We start from the raw sequence: 25,637 nt of genomic DNA, 5'->3' as shown, positions 1-25,637 counted from the left end.
CGCACCATTTCAAACACGAGCTGCTTGGTCTGTTTTTCTTTTTTTCACCACGGTTAACCAGTAACTTGTTTAGTCGGAGCTCGAATACAGCACCGTTAAGTAGCAGATTGTATATGTTATTAATTATCCTCTTCTAACTCTCAACTATGGACAGGACCGGATTAACCTATCATGAGGGAGCGGGGCTAGAAAAAAATATGTGGTCCGTGTTCACTTCGCCTAGTGAAAGTATAGTAGGAACGTTAAAGGACTATGTTTCATATTTTTATATATTTTATCTTATAATGATGACTGTATCTTGCATGATTCTTTCTCGACAGCCAGCTGAGATTTTGATTAGAGTGGAGGCCCAGGACTATAGCCTCCCTCAGCCTCTTCCTTAATCCGGCCCTGACTATGGGAAACATAATACTTGTATTATTGATTAAAACAATACGTGTTTATTGTTGAACAGTCGACAGAAAATAAATAAATAAAATAAAGAGTCACAATTGACAAAAATTACCTCATGACGATGAGGAACATCCCTAATTATCTCACTAAATATCTGAAGTACTAAAAAAATTCACAGAGCAAATTTCCTGTAATATCGTACACTTCGTTCGGTGAGAAATTTTACAGGCAAATGACATGAGTCGCACAGGAAGCGGCATACATAAACAGAAGGAACTGTTTATATTTAAGAGACGTTAAAGAATGACGTCGACTCTGAATCACATCGAGACATAAATCCGGTATATTGACTGACTGGAGATTTAACGGGTACATCAAAAGTGAACATGTGTCTCCGTTACATTACATAAATAAGCACTGCACTCTGATGGGCACACAGATGATCATGCAAGATTATCTCGCACTGAATTGACCCTTTCCCACCACATTACCTCACTTCTAAGAGCCAGATTAGCACGAATCACGCAATAAATCCTAGCTATCAGGAAGTGAGTAAAAGAGTGATATACCTATTCACAAATAAAAGAAACAAGCATCACGTGTACGCCACGCGAAGAAGTTTGGCTAGAATACTGAAAGTACTTGCTGGTATGCAACCAACCTGACTTGTAAGTACATCACTATAATATCCCACATGGGAACACATGAGTTTCGTATTTTGGGATCAACAGGATGGATCACCTCCATCAACGAACTCGATTCCTGACCTCTGACCCTCTGCATCCTGGCCAAAATTGATGGTGTTCTATTAAGTAGTGCTTGAGACTTTTATTCTCCAGGATGGACATAGATAGGCTACGTATGTAAAGGAATCTGGTTGGCAAACCAAACACCTTAAAAAGAAAAAAGTTGGAAGAAGAAAAAAATGTTAACAAACTATAGATCAGTATGTCAAAGGACATTCCATGAAATCTCCACATATTCTTCTAAGTTCCCGGCTATTTGTAGCGTTTGCAAAGCGTTTTTATTGCTCATGCGTACGCTTCGAATACGCTGACCATGTATTTAAATATGGATGGCTAATCACAATGCGCTGCAAACGCGAAAGCAATAAAAACGTGGGAGAAAACGACAGCTCGAGCGTACTTTGTGCGTTTCGGAACAATAGACCGCCTGCTGTTTAAAAGATGTCAAAAGGAAGGGAAAAAAGGAAAGACGTGTTGCCAGGCAAGGAGATTTTAGCAAGAAACAGCTGCTTTGAAGATGGTTTGTGCAGAGTTCTTATAGACCTGGACTTGGCACAAAAAAAAAAGACCTGGAAACCCTGACTGGCTCACAGTATGATTTATAACTCTGGCGAAAGTAAAATTATCAAATAGCCACCTTGGTCGCGTTCGCTCTAGGGCAGCGTTTCCCAACCTTTTTCAACTTGCGGCACACTATAGGTGTAACTTGAATTCTCGCGGCACACTCATATAGATATTATTATTATTATTATTATTATTATTATTATTTGTAAATATGAAATATAGTGGTATTTTTTTCTTTGATTACTGATCTCACAGAGAGGAAAGCTCGATCACTGATTTCCGCCCGTGGTAAATCATTATGCTTATTTTTTTTCATTCTAATTTAAAAATAGAAAACAACTGCAATGAGATATGGGACCAAGGCTTTTAAAAATACACTTTTTCTTGAAAACTGTATCCAACATCTCACTAAGAAGAAAGATCACTAAATAACGAATGAACAAACTCATCTCTTTTACTTTTAAAACACAAATATAGGTAATTTGTATGCATGTTTGATTTGTCGAAAGGACTGAATGTATTTTAAAATTTCAAGTTACGAAACAGTCTGCAACAATAAAGAAGCAATAATGGTCATAACAATGATAACAAATACTATTTTCACATTAAAAATGCACAGAAAAGTAACAGTGTGAAACTCAAAATTGTAGATACACAGTAGAGGTTCACGTTAATGTTAAATGCAAATATACATTTTCCCCTATGTCTTGCAATTTGACTGCTATAGAATTAATAATTTGTTTCGATTTCCTCGCGGCACACCAGCGGCCCGTTCACGGCACACCAGTGTGCCGCGGCACACCGGTTGGGAAACGCTGCTCTAGGGGATAACGCTTCGAAAACGCATTTTCAAATAGCCACACACTTAATTCGGCCGTTAATGATAATGGAACCGTGAATGTTTTGGGTTCCGTTCCAGAACCTAAATAAACGTTTTAATCCGTCATTTGTAAACATTGTTAAAGCTACAAACGATACTGAGAGACTGTGAAATGGTAACACGGAGGAACCACCTACAGAAGTTTTGTTACAAAACCTATCCCTCTTTTCTCTGTCGGATCCACTTCAATATTGGTTCACGATACAGAATTAGAATCTATTTTCTCGGAAAATCAATATCGGTTCTGAAAAAAATGACTCTGGTACTGTGTGTTTCGAGAAAATCAGTTCTGGAATCGTATCTCAAAACCAATCATTAAAAAACGTCCCCCCAAAAATACGGCACTGTAGACTTCGCTTAATGGGATCGCCGGTTAATACAGTCAAAATCTATCCGAATATGATCCTCTAAAACCGAATGATCAGTACATAAAATTTTAATAATAGTAGAGCTATGACACTTATACTAGGACTATATATTCCATAGTCCCACAAAACCATAGGCAATACGTAGAAAACATTCAACGTTGAATGTTCTGTTATTTACACCTAACACACTACACAATTCTGGTCATTCTGTAGCAAAAGAAAATTAACGGAGAAATCATGTTTTACGTGACCTATATATCAAGTACAAGATCGGAGAAATATTAAGTCCATTTGCATATCCAAACCTAGGTCGCTATATTCATTGTGTCGTTAGTATTGTATTGCCCAAGCAACTTTGATATTACAAATTGGACATGTTTGAAGGATGTTGATTTTCGAAGCCTATGACTATGAATTTCACCTGTCATTTTCATATAAACGCATATAAACCTCACTATATATTATTTCTATTATTTAAAAAAAAAACTGATTTGTCTCTGGAATAATCTTAGAAAAATGCACGTAGAATAGTGTTTTTTTTTGTTTTTTTTTTTAATATATAAATCTAGTTTTATAAGTTACACAATAAGCATCTTCAATTTGCGAGTGCCTCTTTTTTTAGGTTTAAATATGGATGTCAAATGTATAACGCCGTAGCCATATGGTTGGTTATCAGAGGCCAGAGCCCCGATGTTATTTGCAGTCAATTGAAACCTCTCTATTTATATATATATATATATATATATATATATATATATATATATATATATATATATATATATATATATATATATATAAAATTCCAAGATTGCTCTAAAGAAAACTCTAACTGAACGAGTGAAAATGTACTACTGTGTATTCGAGCAAGGAACGAACTTTTCAAAGCAAGAAAGATGAAAAATTACCTAGTTCTCGTATGGTACAACTTATTTTTTCTCACGTATTGTTTTATGTAGAGTTTCTCAAACTACGATCCTGGGCTGCGGTGGCTCGGTTCAGTCCCAGCTCGCGCCAAGTCAACTTTGTGGTGAACAAACACCAGATGCGTGGGTTTTCTCGATGTTCTCCCGTTTCCTCTCACTATCTTTATTCCACCATTTGGGGACTATAACATAAAGATTTTACTTCATTTTTTCAAACTAAGACCCGTGAACCACAAGTGTCATTCTCTTTTGGTCCTCTTAGACTGCAATGAGTTCCAAAATCAGGCAGAAAAAAGTAAAATTCAAATGAATTGTGCATCACACTACAATTGATAGATACACACAGACAAGAGTTAATGCATATGCTGTCTCAAAAATATGTCTGAAGTTAGTGTTGCTTAAAAAAAAAAAAAAAAAAAAAAAAAAAAAAAAAAAAAAAGTAGGCCTATGTTTGCATTTCATCAGCTCTGTTCATTCTCATCTCGTGAGCAACACTATTAGTACTTGAAAATATCACAAAGTGGAAATGACATAATCAAGCGTCCTTAACTTTCTCTTCTTGATAGTCATCAATTATTACATATTATTTTATTCTATTAATACAAAGATAAAATTAAGGAATGTTAATTAATAATAATTTTAAAATGTAAATATACTGGTATAAAACATACCAGAAACATTAAAAAATGATCAATTTGCTGTCAAAGGGACAAGAGTAAGGCGGTCCGTAAACATTCTACAAGTTGTCCTTACTTGGGTCAAGTATGAGAAACGCTCTTCTAATACAACACATACAATACCTGTAACATCAAGTTTACATATATTCTAAAAATAATGAAAAAAAAAAAAAAATATCTGATCTGCTTCCGAGCAGTTAGGCAACACGTACACAAGAGCAAGCACGAAAGAAAGGGGAAAAAGGCAGAACGCTATCTATTGTGATTACGGGATTCTATTATGGGTAGAAGGTCAGTTTTCATCAGTTTACTACAGGATATTAACTGTAGGATATAACAAACTAATGACAAGTTCAATTCCTCGTTGCCTGATGACGTTAAATCATGCGCAACCTACTTTTGTGCTGGAGACCGTATTCAAGTTGTCAACTCTGAGAACAATCATTAAAAAAATACTATTACTGAAGAGATAGTAATAATATACAATGTGCTGATTGAAGAATTAATCGATATCAACCTTCTTTTGTACAACACTGTCCTCAGTTTACAACAAATGATTGGCAGTATCCGATGCGAAAGCAAAAAAGGAAATTAGTTTGCTAAGCACGTGTTAGGTAGTGGCGGACACCTGCACGTTGGCGCCAAACAGTAAACAGACTGTGCAGTGTGCACCCACCCGATTTAAAATATTTAAACATCTTGGAAGTTCGAACGCTTGAAACTTTGCAACTCGGAACAAGGCGGGTAAATTTATAAAATCGGCCATTTCTAGTTAAATGTAAATAAACATTACCCACCGAACGGTTCTTGTATTGCTATATAGGTCTATATTTCGGAAGATCATGAGCACACACCTATTGAGATTTAAATAGTACTATGAATAGAATCTGCTAATTTAATAGGGTATTATTGAAAACACCGGAATAAGCTTTTAATTATGGAAAATAATTCAGGCCAAGACGTCACTTTCAAAAATAAAATTAATCACTTTATGTCAAAGTGTGTTTCACTAGACCTTGATTTGCTGTGAGGCCAATATCCCGTTTCTAACGTCTAAGAAAACTATACCTCCAAACATTGGATTTAAAACAAGTACTAATTCGAAGCTTCCCGGCTCTACAATCCGCTTAGATGGCGGACATTCGACTGGCTACTAGCTACTACATGAATACCGTACATGTTTTTAAGAATTATTTCTAGCTTCGTAGGCCAGAGCTCATCGTTTTATACTGATGGGTAAACATCTAAAATTGTACCTCAGTGGGTATCGAATTTTGAACCATACACACCGACGGTTCCTGGAGAACAACAGTATTTCTGAACAGCAATGTTTTTTTGTTTGTTTATGTTTACTGTGTACAGGTAAACACAAGTAGGTATAGTATCAGAACGGGCAATCTACACCAGCAGACAGGGTTTTCGCTTTCTATCCGTTCGAACGAGGGATGAGATATTTCCAACCACACTGCAAAGACCTTGATTTTATCCACTGGGATTAACAATGGAAAATATAACTTCAAGTTCTTCCTTCTGATCAGGGCTGGATTAACCCAACTGGAGCCCGGGGCTAGAAAGAATATGTGGCCCCTGTTGATTTCACCTAATACAATTCTGTGAAAGTACAGTAGGAAAGTTAAGGGAATATGTTTTATATCATTCGTCATATTTTATTTTATGGTGATGTTTGTAAGTTCATGATTTTTTTTTTTTTCCTTTCAGATAGCCAGTTCAGATTTTAAAGAGAGGGGAGGCACGTATCCGCTTTAGGCCCTGCTTCTGATAACGTTCCAACAACAACCAACTTTTCTTGCTCCTCAAAAGCTTAAGGACTACTCCAAAATGAATGTCCTATTATACCTCTACATTCATTGTTTTACCTTATTTGAAAACCACTCAGTTACGGAAATGTGAACTTTAGGAAGGGCATTCCATGTGGAATACCGTATTATCATATTCGTAACAGATCGAGTTCGTATAGGATTAGTCAGTGTATGATTAGAACACGAGAGATTTTAAGAAAAGATGACTCAACCTCTTCCTCAGAGCTGTGACGCTTACGTCACAAATCAGTACGCTTCCTTCGTATAGTACACTATAAAACACTATATAACGAGATCTTAAAATAGCTTACTACCGTCCTTCCCTCCCTAAGCAGTGAACTGCTTCTAATTTCATCACGTTACGAACAGCATTAAACATTACAATTTAAGCACTACAGTAGAGAGAACATTGAAGATCAAGCCGTGTACAATCATCAACAAAAGAAAATAGCATATTTTATACGCCGAATATAAAATGTGCATTCTTCTGTCGCAGAATGTACAACATTGATCTGCAAGAAATAAAATTTTGCTAACCTACGATCATTTCGTCCTCAGTGAAGGAACAAACTACTAGAGGCGAGAATCATAACTTCTATTTTATGGCGCTTAACAAAAATAACTGCGGAAGAAACATTCCAAACTTTTTTTTTTTCGCTGTAAAAGAAATTTCTTCTACATTGTATTGTTTCTCTCTTAAGAGAAGGTTACTACACTTTTCACTCATATACATTTTGAACGTAAAAAATAAATAGCCTGTATGTTCTCCTTTTTATTGCTTTTTCACAACTGAAACAGTTGATTTGTATACGGCATTACGTAGCATTTTCTTCAAAACGAATTTCATTGCATAAATGACTATGTTTGGATATGAACTCGTGTCCACCTAATGCTTATCAAAGTATAGAACAATATGGATAAGCTATAAAAACCACGTGAGACAACAAAATCTGTAAAACTGAAATGAGAATCTTCTGTAAATTTCAAATTTGTTAGCTACAAGAACTCAGTGTTTCTTTCAGACATGATTTTTGGGGGGGAATTACCCCCGGAGCTCTGAGAGTGCTCCCCCCACGAGGAGACTAGAATAATACGTCTATAATGTAATCATACATAGAATAGTATTATGCGAAAATGATACGTGCCCCTCCGGAACATTTTTTTTTTCTGAAAGAAACACTGCAAAAATTCTTGTTTAAAACAATCCTTCAATTTAGAAAATTCCATGAAATGAAATTCGAAAAGTATTTTTAAAGGATTACTTATTATTTGTCTTTGGTGTAATAAACAATTAACTGTATTAACCACATTTAAAAAGGTCTTCCGTTACTGAAAAAAAAAATCGTATTTGTACCGCTTGTTAATAATATAAACACAACAGCAAACAAGGATATTGGCACTAAAATTGATTATGACGTACGTCAATGAATTGATTGATTTACGTTATTCGTAGTTTTCAATATTACGCTTGAAGAACAGGCCAGTGACTTTTGTTATTGTCTATCGCTGGGTAACGACTCCGCCAGATTCTTCGAGTTCTAAACCGGTATTTGCTGACTACCCAATCAAATTGCGACGTACGACTTGGCCTACATGAAACTAGCACAGTCCTAACCCAACCTCTGATACTTCATTACTGAATAAAACACATGCGGTAAATAAAAAAAAGAATCAACATTAAGTTCATTCCCCTTTATTATTTACGAGGGATGATAAATAGTAATCTGCAAACCTTTTACGAAAAGTGATCTGATATATAAATAATTGTGGTTATTAAAACGTTTCTTATTACGCAAAAAACCCGCAACTAAAATGAAGATGCTATTGATTGCTGGGTAACTTTCCACAAATTCAAGCTCGTCGCAAAATCTACTGAAGGTAACGTACCGCGGAAAGGGGAGAGGGTGACTGACGTATTCAAACAATCCGATTCGATAATAACGAGATCATCAACACTTACCACCGCCTTTTCTTCATAGAAATCGCCGGTCCATCCTCATCTGCTGTTAAGTCTCTCCAATTATTATTTTTTACTTAAGAAAAAAAAAAGCTCTGAGCTATGTACACTTCTGAACACTTGTTGTTTTCTAGCACGTGAACTAGTGCACCTCACTTCACTGTAATTACACTACACAAAATACACAACCACTAAATATACGCCCTACAAACAATACTTATTACAAGTAAACAAGAGCGATTCTCATTTTGTCACAGTTAATTTAACAAATCCTTCCTGACAAAAACTCCTCAAGAAGGCTCTAGGATACACTGTACACTGCTCTCCTCCCTCCCCCAATATCTGTTGTAATTCTAAATCCTTTGAATATCACCACACTGATTTCCTCCTGTCAATCTCCTGACCCACAGGTGGACACTTACTTAGTGATTCACTAATCAATTTCCACACGCATCATACACACAGTGACTGTAAACAAAACACACTTTCTGTCGAATTTCAAGCTCAATATACAATCATTTTTGTCACCTTTCTGTTGGCTCAGGTTTCCACTAGCGGAAGCCATATTGAGATAGCAAGTCCTTCTTAGTCTTGCAGTGCTTTTTGTGTAATCGAGTTGCAAAGAGCGATTTTGCTGCCGCCCTGGTGGATGACACTTCAACTTCATACCCAAACAGATCTAAACAAGGATCAGCAACAGTTTCTCTATCTCACTCATTCTCTCCAGAGCATGTTGGCTCGTCATTCAAGTTGCCAAGGAAAACAAGAAAGCTAGTTTCAGAAAATGTATCGTTAATACATCAACTTACACACTGCAGTTATCAAAAGAAACATTTACAATTACCTTCATATTATTTTCAGTTCATAACAATAATGAATATTGAATACTGTTTCCGTGTCAATAACAAAATCTGATATCACAAGGTAGGTGATTAGAAATGCAGCAGTCTGTGGGAATCGAACAAATTGAACGAGAAACTTCGTACGACTGAACAGGAAAGTGTTTTTATTTTCTTCTTCTTCTTTTTTAATCCTTGACAGCTGACATTTTAAAAATTAATTTATACTTCTACTAGCAGTAATTACCCGCTTCGCTGTGATAGAATAAAAATTTCAAATGCACAACTCCTTATCTCAAGTGATTGGTACCCGTGAAATATGCAATATTTGTTTTTAGTGGCCTTGGAATTGAGTTTAACGTCTCTCTTAGCAGCAAGGCTATATGAGACGGGACCTACTGATGAACGTGGAATCCGAACCACATGACCCGCTGGGTATCGAACCCGTGTCTGCCACACTAAAGGCGCGTATGCTAACCGTTAGCCACAAAGAAGCTTATTAAACGGCATCGGAAGTATCACTGTTCGTCTCAGCGACCCCGAAAACGATGGATTCGACACTAATGTCGATCATTTTTAGATAGCTCTTCCTCCTCTAAGTTACACCGTCAAAGTAACATGATAAAACCCATCCCAGGTCCGAACCTCTTCTATATTGAAAATTTGATTGAGATCGGCGCGGAGGTTCAAGCGGTGCAAAGTTACACAGTCGCTTTCAATTTTATAGATTACAAGATTTTCGGATGTTCACAAAATTCTTTGACTATACGTTACCTCTGTCACACGGATCTTGTTATCAGCACTATACGAAGGTTGCTTTAAATCGGGACAATAATCTATATGTCCAAATGAGTACTAGTATGATGAAAACATTACTCAATGCTTTCGTGCCACTTATCCCTAATCTTAACCTTTAAATGCCAAAGGACGCAATTGCTGCGTCACGGCTCTAAATCTTAATAGCTCAGCTAGGATGATAATTTTGGTATTAATATAATCCTGAAAGATGAAGCCTGCCGACGATATATATTTTATGTATGTGAGGGATACCACGGCAGAGAGGAGGAGGGCAAAGTTTTTTTTTTTTTTTTTAGGGGGACATTCCCACTTTGGGGTACAGTCACCAAAAATAGTATGTGAAGCAATGAAGTACTCCCCACTACACGCTAATACCCTGCAAAAGTAGTTGTTGCTTGTATGGGGAGTGGCAAAGTTGGCCAGTTCCTTCCTTTCTTTCTTTTTCTTTTTTGAACGTAAATTAAAGCTTACTTTCTGGACGGTTCCATGTAAGACTAGAAATCTTTCCCATGAATTGGTCTAGAAGCATAATGCTTGTTTCTGTAAGCTTTCTAACGATGTATGAATCATGACTCTGTGATAATTAAGGAAGTCACCAGGGCCGAAACGTGAAGGTCTGTGCCAGTCCTTCGAAAACAGGGCGTTTTTATAGAAATTTTGATCTGATTTTTTAAATCTCGTTTTGTATTGCAGCAATGACTACAATTTTTAAAAAATATTATTGTCACAAATGTATTGCCTACACATTAGATTCACTTTGTCAGCTAGAGTGAGTGTAAGGGTTGCCAGGAGCCCCCTAAATTATATTTTTCATATTTTTTTTTAGGACTTTCTTCTTTTTCTACGAATTGCACTGTTACCAAGTTGGAATCAGTGGTCCATAAGCTTTCCAACGAAGTATCAATCATTTCCCTCAGATAATTAGAGGGGTCACCAGGACCCCATTGTCAGAGTATGATTTCGTTCAAATTCCTGCCCGATGTAAAGTTAATTCTCGATCTACTACCAGGCACTTCGACCTAGATATCTGGACAGATATGAAACAAGGCATTGAAAACTGCATTAGTGATAGGTAAGCAAGAGCATCAATGGATTTGCAGACAATACTTGTAGATCCATTACTACGACTCATAAAAAGCCAACAATTATTTATTCCATTCCCCTCCCTTGCTTTAACTGCTTCTCTATCGTTTCTCCGATGTAAAGCCGTGCTCCTACGTCATACTAAGGCCAGTTGAAAACGACTGATCTATACCAGTGGCTCTCAACCTAATTCCTATCACGACCCTCATTTTACCACATCCTCCTGTCAGTGTCCCCCTTATAATTTCTGGTTTGTAATAAGCCTGTGTGGGATTTTAATATACCTATTGCGGAGATCTCACGATATCCATCTATTTCTATAATAGTAGAGTCCATTTCCTGTGTGTAGCGGATAAGTAACTTCTCTAAAAGCGAATGGATTAAAACCAAATTAGGTCCGTTCATGCATCTTACAAATATCGAATCCGATCCGTCATACTGTTTCAAAACGGATGCCTTTTGAAAATTGTAAAACTTCATAACTCCCTTAATTTTGGATAATATGATAAAAAAAAATAATAATTTCTAATTTTGGTTTTTAAAAACTTGGACAGTTATTTAAAAAAAATTCTGAAGTCGCAACTTTGAGTTACCTAATATTGTTGTGAATTTTGTACATTGTTGAGTATGTGTTCAGCATCACCAAAAACTTATAACCAAGCTATTTACATTTAAACTTTAGGAAACAAATGAAATCCCACACCAGAAATCTACTTTCATTGTAGCCAGCTTGTCGAAAAAAAAAAAAAAAACATCTTCGCTCTCATACACACGTGGTCAATTTTGCAAAGAATAACAAAGGATCCCAAACAAAAGCAATTCCTTTTATTGCCGACAGAATAATGTGTTTATTGATTTATCGACAAATTCAATTTTAATTATATTTCAATATGCAGGTTTTGTTGCATTTGTATTTTTCTGGTATTTCAATATGCAGTTCTCATTAGTTTCAAATCGCACCTCTGTACCTGGTGAAAATGCTTAGTAGACCTATTTTTTGTTGTTCTTAGCACTATGTATAAAAATAAAAATATGCCTATCAGAAGAAAATTCAAAATATTATTTAAAAATATATTTTCGAATATTAGATTCTAATTATATTTATCTCTTTCGTTTATCTTCGTGAACCCCATAAAACCCTCTCTCGATCCCCTTAGGGGTCGTGACACGCAAGTTGAGAAACCCTGATCTATACATTTCTTCAACTTCCTAATTTCCTGATTTCCGTAGGGTAATAAAATGGCCACCATACACCTACCCAATTAGTTTAGAGGTGGCACGGTGGCTCAGTGGTAGAGCACTTACGTCTGGTGCGTGGGGTCCTTGGTTCGATTTTCAGCCATAGTCGCGGATCCAGGATATGATCAAGGGAGGAGCTAAAATAGTTTTCCTCTTTATCCAGTGTAAAGTAGAATTCAAGTCCATTTTACCCAGCGTATACCTGAGCTTCAAGGGGGGCTAGTCCCCCTTGGATCCGCGCCTGTCCAGCCAAGTATGTTTGTGGACAAAATCGTGTGAGTAGGCTTTCCCAGGTACTCCCGTTTCCTCCCACTTTCTGATTCCACCAACATTTTTCCATCATCATTCACTTGTTTTAATTATCGTCTCCCTTAACCTAAAGGTCATAATCATGGGACGTTAAACTCAAAGATTTCATTTCGAATTAGTTTAGTGACCTGTTCATTCAGCATACTCTGAAAATAATAATTATATACCCAAATAATAATAATATACCTAATAAACACTACATTACAAACCTGTAGAAAGTACACAAAGAAAAAATACAAACGACTAGACCAAAACATAAAAGGACAGAAGACTACCAAAAATGTGAAAATAATGCCAATAGTAATATCGGATACCGGAGTAGTCCACACAACGTTGAAAAAGCCGGTTGAAAAAATTGGAATTGAAGAAAAAATCAAAAACATACAGAAGAAGTCAATATTGAAAAGATACAGAACTGTGAGAAACTTCCTGTACAGCATAGAATACGGAGGAAAACAGAAAAGAGAATGCACTTGGATCGTCCATTTATTACTACACTGCCTGCTCAGATGAGAAGTGGAGAAAATACGAAATAATGAACATAAGAGGGTAATTCAAAAAGTAAAAGCCAATAGTACTGCAAACATTTTGAACTGTTTACCATTAATGAACTGATGTTTAAGCTATAGAATGTCACTTGTTTCATCTTCCTATCTCTTCTTATTCCAGAGCAATGGAGCAATCCATGACATCCGGTTGAAACAGCGGGCTGTCACTGAATTTCTGACTGCGGATGGTTGTGCGCCCAGGAACATTCATCACAGGCGACGAGTCGTGGATACACCATTATGACACGGAAACGAAGTGCCAGTCGATGGAGTACCCCCACACATCCTCTCCTCCACCAAAAAACTCAAAATTGTCCCATCTGCTGGCAAGTGTTGTTGACATTCTCTCTCATCCTATAGTCCGGATCTTGCGCCCTGCGATTTTTGGCTCTTCCCCAATCTTAAGGACCAACGTTACAGTTGTGACGCGGAGATGGAAGCAGCAGTTCGCAATGGTGTCTCCAGCAGCCACCACAATTCTCTGACGGGATGAAAAAACTTGTTTTACGACGGCGCAAGTGTGTTGACCATAATGAGGACTATGTTGAAAAATGATGCCACCATTTGTAGCTCACGTTACAAACTTTCCACTGATACCTGTATCGGTGCTATCTATCAAACACAAGTAAAGTTATTACCTTGGAAGAATACTTTCTGAATCACCCTCATATTTAAAAGCAGCACAACGCAAGATAAATGCAAAAGATCCAAGTACAGGATTCAGAAAAATATAATACACGTCGCTAGCGCACACGTAACACAAGAAACGATACGACAAAGTTATGAAAGTCACAAATTAAGAAACATGAATGAAAACAAAAAATGATAGAAAGTTTAATGGGACATAATAATACTGACCAAGCAAAAACAAAATGTATTCTCGTACATACCTAAACTTCAAGTGATTCCCATTAAAAAAAAATAATAATAATAATAATCATACTGCTGCCCTACAGCGCTCAGATATTTTAGTTGTAATGCAATGTAATAGAACAAAACACACAGATCTTTAATTAGCTGCAATACGAGTATTATTGCTACGGCCCGGATTAAAAAAAAAAAAAAACTCCACATACGCACATGCATATTTTAAACGTTAGTGCACGCTCTAATGGTATTTGCATATTTCTGCACATATTTCAAGTAACATATCATTATAATATCAAAATCCTCAACTCGTTGTTACGTATGCATTGGACATTCGTTTTCCTGTCCTATGAATAATAGGAATACGTTTTTCTAGCATACTTTCAAACAAAAGTACCCTCTTCACGATACATTTTTTGACAACTGTCAACTGATAATTAAACGCCTAAGCATCCCTTTGAGAGTCATTCGAACTTGTCAAGGATCCGTGGTGGCTCAGAGGTAGAGCGTTCACCTCTGTTCAAGCGGTCCCTTGTTCGATCCCAGCTTGCGTCAAGTGAACTTTAGTGGACAAACACCATAGGTGGAGTTATGGGGGGCATGGAGGGCATTGCCCCCCCCAACTTTTTGACAAAAACTAAAATTGCCACTTATATTATGGCCACCTACCAAGACCTCCGAGACCGACTGAAAGGTCTGCCCCCACTGCCCCACAGCAGACAATTCTTAGCTCCGCCTATGTGCGTGGGTTTTGTCCCGATTCTCCTGTTTTCTGCCACTGTCTTCGTTCCATCATTTCAGTCATTCTCATCATCACCATCTTCTTTAGCCTACACTGCATTAGTGTTTCTGCCAGACATGTTTTTTTGGGGCCCCCAGACGAGACCAAAACAATACGTCGATAATATAATAAATAAAAAAAAGTACCAGCAGTGCACCCCGGAACATTTTTTCTGGAAGAACGACTGCACGGCATAACCCGTGGACGACATAAGATCTAAATATTACATTTCATTTTGAGTTTTTTTTAAAGAACCTTATTTAAGTTCTGTCAATGGCCAAATTGGCAAAAAATAAATAAATAAATAAATAGTTTAAAGAGAAGTTTGACAAGGTGCTTAGTTCATATTTAGGATTAGGTAAGGAAACAACCAGTACATGTAGAGGATCAGAAATAATTCCCAGAACTTACCAGGCTATATCACTATTCAAATAATTGTCCAATGACGCCAGTAGATGCTGAAAGGTCATTTTCGGCCTATGAACTTCTTTTAATAGACAATAGATGAATTGTAACACCAGAGAAACTGAAAAATTACTAATAGTGTGTTGTGTAACACACACTAAACTAGTATATCTGAAATTAGTAAGTTCTTTCTTACGTGCATATTACGTTATTTATAGTGAATATTTTCAGTTCTTTGTGCCTATAAATTCGAGTCCTAATTATCACCAATTACTTTTTAACAAACGCAATTTTCACGAAGTCAACACTTAACTGTTACCTCGATTATATATTCTCAACAGGTTGAATCAGTAGGCTCTCAGCGTGTCGTTATCATGGCAATTGTCACGGCATATGTCTTTTTTTTTTTTTTTTTTTTTTTTTTAATGTGAGAAAATTCTGAATCCAGATAATCTTAGGACAATTCGCTCAGAACCCCAACGCGTTGAAGCGAATTCAACGAAACACACTGAAACGTCGGATGAAATGTGCCGAGAACAGAAATGGCCATCTGATCTCTGGCTCATTATACTAAATAAGTCTCGCTATTACTACACTTAGAGATAACGTTTATGGTATTGGAAGGCGGCGCTCGAATGGCTCCTGAACGCTGTTAGTAAAAGAAATGGTTGAAATGTTGCCACACCTAAGCTGAGAACAAGATGTATGTATCACCTGCTCAAGCTGCAGTGTGTATGCTTAGCCACATCCCTTTACCCCACGGCAATGTCGCGTCACAGATTTCGTTTCATTCACCTAGCCCAAACGCCAAGGACTGTATCTCATTTTTGCTAGACCTGCATTCAATTGAGCTCAAGTTCGTTATCCTCAACAAAGCTTGCGCTTGGTCGATCTCACTGGGCTCAGAGTCACTGCCCTCAACGGGCAACTCACCTAAGACCCACGCTCACTAGAACTAGGGTTGTGGCTTTTTATTCATTTATAGGGCTAGTACTCACAAGGGCTCGCTCTCAATTACTGATTTTGAGACCAGCTGAGCTCAAGTGCCGGGCTCGTTGGTTTGAACATATCTGATAGAAAATAGAGGAGGCCTGCTCATCAGTTCTTTCAATAGTTTCATAATTTATGCCTATTTGACGTAGATGCCTCAGTAGCATTTCCTAAACTATATTTTAATAAATAAATAAATCACATATTAGCATTGTATTGTGGACCGATTCCATGATTCCACGTTTAGAACATCCATATGCCCTTACAAACTTAGCTGAGTGCTATGGATTGAATAGATCTCAAGCCATGAGAGAATTAGGGAACTATTATTTTTCTTGTATTTTATTTTGATGAATACTGAAGCTTCTTGATTTAGGAAGTGAGAGAAATAGGAAAACCTTGGGACATTTCGACCTAATAACAAACTTATATGACGCTGGATCAAACAAGGAATCCTTCACACTAGATGACAGGGGCGGATCCAGGACCGACTTCTGGGGGGGGGGATGGGTTGTCATATTGCTACTTTTAAGGGCTCTAAACTTTGGGATGGGTTTTATTTATATATATAAAATAGGAAAGTTTCTCTTCTGGGGGGGGGGGGGCGATCGCCCCCTCTGGATCCGCCCCTGCTAGATGAAAGGACAGAACAGCTCTGATGCGACGTGGAATGGATTCATAGAGGTCGTGAATGGTAACAAGCGGAATGTTACACAATTCCGCGTCCAGTGCACCGTTCATTTTCTTGAGAGAGAACGGAGGTGGAAATTGCGCCGATTCGTGTCTCCAAACCGGACCATGTGTGATCTATTATTTGCCTCCATTTTACACTATCACGGTTTGCTTAGTTCAAGGCACAACTACTCCCCACGTAGTACAGAGCTTGTCCTAACATTACCGCGAACCAGTTGGAGCTGCGGTCGCCACCTGACCGTTGCCAGGCATCTGATGTGTTTCCATTAAATTATACACACATACATTATATTATATATATATATATATATATATATATATATATATATATATATATATATATATATATAATTGCAAACACCTTTCGGGTCCTCGTCTGAAGAGGTGAGTTGAGTTGCACTAAGTGGCAACGTCGCAGATAAGGAACCATAGAAAAGATCTTCCAATAGTTAAATCGATTTTTTTTTCAGATAGCAGTTAAAGCTGATAAACGCTGACACTAGCACTACATATTAGCGCAACAAGTGATGTAACTAATCGATGAATTCGTATAACAATGCTAATTGTTCTATGTTAATCTATGGCGTTGCCACAAAGTGAAATTTTTTGATGATATCAATCTATCAATCATATATTATATATATATTATAGCTATACAGAAACTATTTTCTTCCAGCTTGGAACAAACTACTGGAATCTAACCCCAAGTACTCACAGTTGGCAAAATTTCAACATTCTTTATTGAGGCACGCGAGTTGTCACTTAAAGTCGAAAATTGTGACTACATTAATATGAAACTGCATTTGTATTGCAATATATATATATATATATATATATATATATATATATATATATATATATATATATATATATATTCGTAATAGCTTATTATATATAATTTAGCAACCAAATACAGTGCATATACGATTCTTTTGGCTCGTAAGTGTGAATATACGATTCTTCAGTAACTAAAAGTACTGATATGAACTACAGCATTGGAATTTCCACATTCTGAAAACTTTATTTCTTATCACACATAACAGTCCATTGTAATTCAAGTGGATGATGTTTGTCTAACTCAAAATGTTTTGTACTGTTGATGGTCGAAGTGAGACGGAATGTGGTGGTACGCCATACCGCCTCTGGTTTTTCAGTGATAAAGGCATACCGCCTCTGGTATTTCAGTGATCCACGACATACCGTCACTGGAGAGTGGATGATAAATACCTTTAATAAATCCATTTTTATACACAGTAATTGACGAATAGCTTTGCACGTGTGAAGATTTTATTTCTTATGTAGAGATAATGTCTAAGTTGGTAACACCGACATTTTTGTTATCTTTTTCCTACCCTTTTGTTTTTAAAAAAATGAGGTGTCTTTAAAGAAGTTCTTCTAGTTTATATTTTCATGAGCCATACAGATTTTTTTTCTTATGTATATGTTCGGGGAGATTTAGGGGTTGTCTGAGGTGGGCGAATCTTCCGGGGATTTGGAATACTCCTCAGTCGAGTGGGGATCAGAGTTTTCCCTTAGGAAATTGTTAGGCGGTTTTTGAAGGGTTTCGTGTATAATTTTCTATAATACAATAAGGGGATTTTTTTTTTCAGAAAGTTGTTGGCGGGGATCAAAGTCTCTCCATATCCGCCCCCTTAACTACAGAGAAGCTCTTCAATGATTTTCAGTCATTATGTAAATAGAAACGCAAAGTCTTAGGAAACATACCCTCACTGTATTTCAACATTTAGATAGCCGGTATATCGAGTCAAAATTGAAATAAAACATACCGCTTCTGCTTTGTTCCACTTCGAACACTGCACGAAAACCCACATATTAATCAGAGAAAGTGAAATATCTTATGTTCTGCAGTTAGGTTTATAAGCAAAGGAAGACATGATAAATGCAAGTAAATGAATTGGCGGGACAAAGTGAGAGGTAGCAAAGAAATCACGAAAAAATCCAATTACACAAACTTACAGGATTTCGGATTCAATTACCGGTTTTACTCAAGTGATGTTGGACTTTACTAAGCCATTACAGTTCACATAAGGCGAGAAATGAAGCGGAGGTGACGGATTGTTGGTTTGAAGTCTCAAAATTCGCTTATTATATTTGTCCTTTAAAAATAAATGTGCGAAACATAGATTTCGTTCTAATTGGCTTATGCATAGCAACACCAGCAAAATACAATACAATGCAAGGATAAGAAAATATTAGTATCAGTGGCAGTTTCTGAGGAGGTCACATTGTTAATTTAAATCTTATTGCTACAAGCTACGGGATGAAAGTTTACCTAATAGCCGAATACTACAACTAAGTACCCGGCTACTTGAGGCGATCGCAAAGCGTATTTATTGTTCATGCGTACGCTTGGAATACGCTGATCATGTATTTAAATGTAGGTGGCTAATCACAAACGCGAAAGCAATAAAAATGCAGAGAAAACGACAGCTCGAGCATATTTGGTGCGTTTCGGAACAACAGACCGCCTGCTGTTTAAAAGATTTCAAAAGGAAGGACAACAAGGAAAGACGTGTTGCCAGGCAAGGAGATTGTAGCAAGAAACAGCTGCTTGGAAGATGGTTTGTGCAGAGTATTGGAACTCTGCTAGTATAGACCTGGACCTGGCAAAAAGACCCGGAAACCCTGACTAGCTCACAGTATGATTTACAACTCTGGCAAAAGTAAAATTACTGAATAGCCACCTTGGCCGCGTTCGCTACAGGGGGTAATGCATCAAAAACGCTTTCTCAAATAGCCACTCTGTAAAACTGTCCAATGTTTTCTTCTTAGCGTGTAATGAATTAACGACGCTTAAGAAAATCAAATAAAATTATTATGAGAAAAAAATAGTATGACATCGGAATATTTAGGTTGTTATTTTCAGACATCTGTGAAATCTAACCAGGCCATTTTAAAGATGTTTGTTAGAATCGTGCCAGAATCAACGTTAAGACTTCTAGCGTCTGAAAACAAGTGTGACATATACTCGATCCTTTTTTTTTAAGTTCACAAACATTGGCCTAATTTCTTTACACATATATTAGTATACATCTTTAAGTCGTAAGACCAACTGTGATATTACAAGAACATTTGTGGCACTATGTCCAACTGAAAGGGATTTCTCCCTGCAATGCTTGTGCTAGAGATACACAATCACGCAACTGACACCGAATGGGACGGAAAGAGAACATTTGTTAAATTCAATTAACAACACAATTCAAGAATTCAAGGGTAACGTGATCATAGTTCACCTCAAATCGATACTGAGATACTAACATTCTCTTAGAACTCCGGGAAAACAAACTATTTGTGGTACCTAATGATTTATTACATTCATACGTCATTACGCTCTGAGAAATATATCACGAAGAGAACGCAATTTCAATGATACGCAGTTTCAACAGATTGTTGTTTTAAATTCGATGGTGTATAAGGCGAAAATTTAAATACTCTTTCAAAACATAATATACTAAAAATTTGAATACATTTTCAGAGTTAAACAAGTGAGTTTCGTTTCACAGTGTGAAACTATTGTAAACTTCCGAACTATGCGAATACTGAAGCCAGCGGTTGTATACGTTCCGGTTGTAATTAGTTTTGACCAAGAGGTGAGAAATAACGTTTTATTATTTCATCTTGTAAATTCTGGAGAAGCATCGTCCCGTTACGAAACATTCTCTTCTCGCATCTCCTTTGTAAATTCATGTACAAATATATATATATATATATATATATATATATATATATATATATATTCTTAGTTTCATCTCTGAGTTATCAGAATCTCTGTACGTCACAAGCGATTCACGAAGGGTGAGAAATAAAAATATTTAAAAATCATATTTGTTATTGGCGTATATTTTCAATGACTTCGGTACCTTTAAAAGTTGATAACCACAATTCACTGTGCACGTACAGTAGAATTACTTTGTCAATTTATAGCCTTTAATAAGTTATTATGGATCATGTATCACTAAAACAGAATAAGAGATCTAGCACTTCGGTGAACCAGTGTCGTCCGCAAGAGTCGTGAAATTTCTCGTCTCGAAAACGAAACGAAAATTATCATGTTTCCTGCCTCGTCTCAATTTTTTTTTTTTTTTTTAAAAAAAACGTATTTCTCATCTCATGGGTAATACTAGATATAAAAATGGATACGGACAGGGATGGAACTTGTTTTCTAGACCCTAAATCCACACCGGCATCAATTTCTTATCTATTACAACTGTTAATATAACTCTATGGTCTATGGAACCCAGAGGTTCAATGCCGCGTTCACAAAAGCTCTGCACTGACTTGTCTTTAGCCAACTGGATCCAGTTTCTAATTTGTATTCTTATTTCTGCGAGATCCATCTTAATATTGCCCTCCCATCTGCGCCTAGGTCTTCATAATGGTTGTTTTCCAATGGGGCTTCCAGTAAAACTTTGAAAGCGTTCCTACTTTCTTCCATTCTGGCTACATAACCTGCTCACCTAAGCCTTCTTGACTTGATTACCCTAACAATGTTTGGTAAGCGGTATAAACTATACAGTACCTCGTTATGAAGTTTCTGAAATTTCCCATTCCCGTTCTTTTTGGATCCGAATATTTGCTTCTGGTTTTTACTCTGAAATACTTCCAGTTTGCGTATTCCCTAAGAGTAAGTGCGAGCACAAGCATGATTACCGTTTTGTAAATTTAACAACCAGTTCGAGTGAACTGCCTGCACTACTGCGAATAATTCGAGTTTTCTATAATTTGATCTACCCACCTCGAATTATCTACTGTGTTATGAGTAGTAGTATGTAGCACTGAAATATCCGTTCTTCGTACCGGTAGAATAAGTTCATGGAAAGTATTTGAAACTCTTCCTTCAATTAGAATACGCACAGGGTATGAATTTAGACTTAAACGACATCCAGAGTTTCACTATTTCCCTCAGTGACCCACAACTATGGACTGGACAACAATATCGGTAATTTTCGATTATTTTTACATGTCACCCCTTCCTATCCTTCACCCCCATACTGATAGGGGATGAAGTTGGACTTAAACGGCATCTGAAATCTCACTATTCATTTCAGTGGTCCTGAAAACTATGGACAGGACACTAATATTGGTCGTTTCCGATTATTTTTACGTAGTAGAAGTGAGGGGGAACGTGGGGGACACGTCCCCCTACCTCCAAAAATATGTACGGCGTCCCCCAGTTCCTAAAAAAAAATATGGGCAAATATAGGCAGGGGGACAGCGTGACGTCATACCGCTACCCACCGTCCCCCTTCCTATTCAGATCCACTTTTATCCCTGGGCCAGGGTACTCTCATGTATCAAAAATCAAAATCGATGCAGCAATCTAGGAGTTACATGTTTATTCATATATTTCTCATTTTGCCATCTCTTACAGAAAAAAAAAAAAAAAACCTAGCACAGCTTCAACTCCGGCACACGTACACAAAATCTTAGATCCCCTATACACAAAGCATTATGTCTGTTCATTTGTTAGTCTGCTATACAAATCCACACAATTTGAAACTAATTTTGGAACATACAATTAGGATCATACCAGGTTGTTTTTTTAATCACATAAGTTTCATCAAAACGCGTACCATAATGGGAAGAGAGAGAGAGTTCAATGATATGTCAAAAATTTAGTGCCTCATAGTACCTGACGCAGCAAAACTGTATATACACTCATTAAAAATACGTTTGACACGTGCTCCATAGTTTTCGAAAATTCTACTTTTACGAAAAATAGGCAATTTCTGTAACACTTCAATTTCCCCATTTCGTTACAAAAGCAAGGAAGTGGTTCAACCGTCTAAAATTAATTTTTCAACATAGTATTTGGATTGGCCTAAGTTTTTATAATCAGACTCTGTTTATGATGCTTATCATAAGGACAGATTGGGGTTAAAATTCTTCGTAAAAAAGTAACGGTTCCACCGATTGAAATGGATTTTTCAACATAGGTCATGGGTTGATTTGGATTTTTATTATTCGACTGAAATATGAAGACAGACAGGGTGAAAACATACCTCAAAATTTTCCAGAAACCCATTCTTCCCGTGTGAAGAGCTTATATTTCAGATGCTTATATGAAGTAATAAGGTGTTAAAAACATTCACGGTTCAAAAAATAACCTCACAAACTTTCAGTGATTTATTGTCTTTGACCACGACAACGTTACAACCACTGAGAACAGGTAAATGTGGCCACAGATGCACGCGATGCGTTGTTTTTAAGGTTTTACTACTCATTTCAAAATTATTATTTGAGATACAGTGATTGCATATTTAATGAATAACATATTTAAACATTAATAATAAACACGAACTCTATCTTATCAAGTTCTTCCTGTTTACGCTTCTATGTGAAGTTCATGAGTTCATTTGATTTATCTGCTATTTAAACAGCTGATCTAAGACAAAAGAAGAATTTTTTTAAGGCAAAAAAGATAGGAAAAATACCAAAATTGAATGAAAAATTTTGTAAAGAAAATCAACTGGAAAAAAGAAACATTACATTAAAAAAAAATTGCACGGGGGATTTTGTATAAAAGAAAGTTGGGAAAAAGAAGAAAATTAATTTTAAATTTCTCATTTTTTCTTCCTCTTGCTTTCTTCTTAATCTTCTCTTTTACTTTATGTTTTGCTTTCTTAGCTTTCTCCATCTCAGCTTCCTTGTAAGCCTTCTCCTTTCATTTCCTCTCCACTTTCTTAGTTTTCTTCTCTCCCTTTCCTGCTCTCCTGCATCCCTGCACCTCTCTCCTTATTCTTATCGTTTTCTTCTTCACCTTATTCATATCTTTCTTTCATTCTAGTGACTTGCCTATCTTTTAATGCTGATAAGTGTTCTCCATTATGTTCGTACTATCACTATCAATTTATCTTTATACTATGGGCCATGTACAATCCGCGGCAAAAAACCTGCAACATGAGGATGTAAGTTTATTGTGAAACTACGCCTAACAGCACAGGGAATGAACATAACATCTAAGTGTAACGAATCACGCCAGGATAAATCTCGGACTCTTCCCGTGCACACTTATTTTGGAGCAAAAGACTTCGTCATTTCACAATAAACTTATATGCTCATGTTGCAGGTTTTTTGCCGTGGATTGTACCACTAAAACAATGTTTTGAGACCTAGAACTTGGACCCACGAGATTTGGGAAACTCCACGATACGTACCTAATTTTAAAATCTATTTCTTGTCTTGTGGGCAAGACAAATACCCAATCACTACTGACTCGCCTTGAAATATATTGTATGACATTTTAATAATAAATTTATCATGGTAACGGTGAGCAGGGCCGTATCCAGGGAGTCTATGGGGGGCCGGCCCCTAATCTTTCACTGCCCCCACTAAAATTTTCACGGTAGGCTTGCAAATGAACTATATAATATTGTTGTTATATGAGATTGTTTTAATTTTAGGTTTTAATTTGGGGGTGTATAGCGAGAGGTATAATAATTAAATTTTATATATTAAATTTAAAAGAGCTGTAATAGAGTTAATTTTTAATGTGAATGTATGTGTTTGTGAATGAATTATATTATGCACTTGGTAAGCGTAGTACAAATAGATATTTTTAACATACCTGGTATGTTTTGATAAGGATGTATCTAATATATAAACTAATATATGAAATTTTTTTTGCTAAAGTTAATAATTTAATAGCTCGTGGACGTAACGTAAAGTTACGTGCAGTAATAAAGTATTTTAAGTTTGGGTTTTAAAAGTTTTAAAATATATTTTAAAATTTAGATAAAAAGAAGTATGTTTGTGCTAGCGTTTTATAATAAGTTTAATTATGTAAGTAAAGCTGTTATAAGTGTATAAAACAAATTTATAAACATAATTATATAAGTTATATTGTAATTTAATTTTTTAGATATAATTGTTTGTAAATAAACTTATTTTTGTATTTTATTTTATAAACTACAAATAAAAATTAACTTATAAATAAAATTTAAAATTAGTGTTGCCACAATATGTTGATGAACTATAGGATGGTTGGATCGGTCCCCCTAACTTCTAACGGGCTCCCTTACATTTTTGGGCTAGCTACGGGCCTGCGGTGAGAGCACAAAAAACAAAGTCAGTGTTAAAAGCATCGTGAGGTGACTGGAAAGTTGCCTAAACTAAGAATTCTGAACTAGAAAGTCAGAATACACTAAAAATCAATGTGTAGGCCGCATATAATGCAGAAGAATTTGTGCCATCTGGCTAGCTATAACGCCAGAGAATTTTGGTTTAGAAAGTTCTGAAGTTCTTAATATATTTTTTTTAAAAGGATTATAACTGTCATTTGTGTGTTTTGATTTTGATTTATTTGCACATACGTCCTTCCCCAGCAATGATGCTACATAGGATGGGATATACGGTTTAAAGTTAAATCTGAACCATTGCAATGACATGTTCCTAGGCTAAGGGAAACGGTGGTGATTACATGAATGAAATGGTAGAATGAAGGAAGTGGGAAAAAAGGAAAATCTCAAGAAAGAGAAAAGGGAAAAATACGCATATTCTGCTTGACCATCACTTAGCGCGAGCTGAGATCGAACCAGGGATCCCACAGACCAAAGGTGTGCGTTCTACAATTAAGCTACCTCGCTGGGAATCGAACCCGAGAATCACGTGCCAAAGGCGTGAGCCATAGCCATTGGACGAGGGAGGAGAAATGACGTGTGCAAGACAATGAGTACATAATGATCCCGTTAAATAATTCTTATATATGGTATTTTCTATCGCTAATTCTACTAAATA

At 36.5% G+C, this 25,637-nt stretch overlaps 1 protein-coding gene across 6 annotated transcripts in view; it reads right to left on the bottom strand.

The window, feature by feature from the left end:
* Window positions 1–25,637, bottom strand: part of lilli (AF4/FMR2 family member lilliputian) — a 561,135-nt gene that overhangs the window by 204,979 nt on the left and 330,519 nt on the right. The window contains exon 1 of one of the 6 annotated variants that reach the window (XM_081737946.1): window positions 8,332–8,927. The exons of the other annotated variants lie outside the window; for them this stretch is intronic. Within the exon in view, the coding sequence (XP_081594072.1) occupies window positions 8,332–8,348 (17 nt within the window). The 5' untranslated portion in view covers window positions 8,349–8,927. Of the gene's footprint in view, window positions 1–8,331; window positions 8,928–25,637 lie in introns of those variants that run through there. 6 annotated transcript variants of the gene reach the window in all.

This window comes from Thermobia domestica, chromosome 14 (genome assembly GCF_964235325.1).
Source record: "Thermobia domestica chromosome 14, izTheDome1.hap1.1, whole genome shotgun sequence".
Lineage (NCBI taxonomy): Eukaryota > Metazoa > Arthropoda > Insecta > Zygentoma > Lepismatidae > Thermobia > Thermobia domestica.
This window is presented reverse-complemented; position numbering and strand designations above follow the sequence as displayed.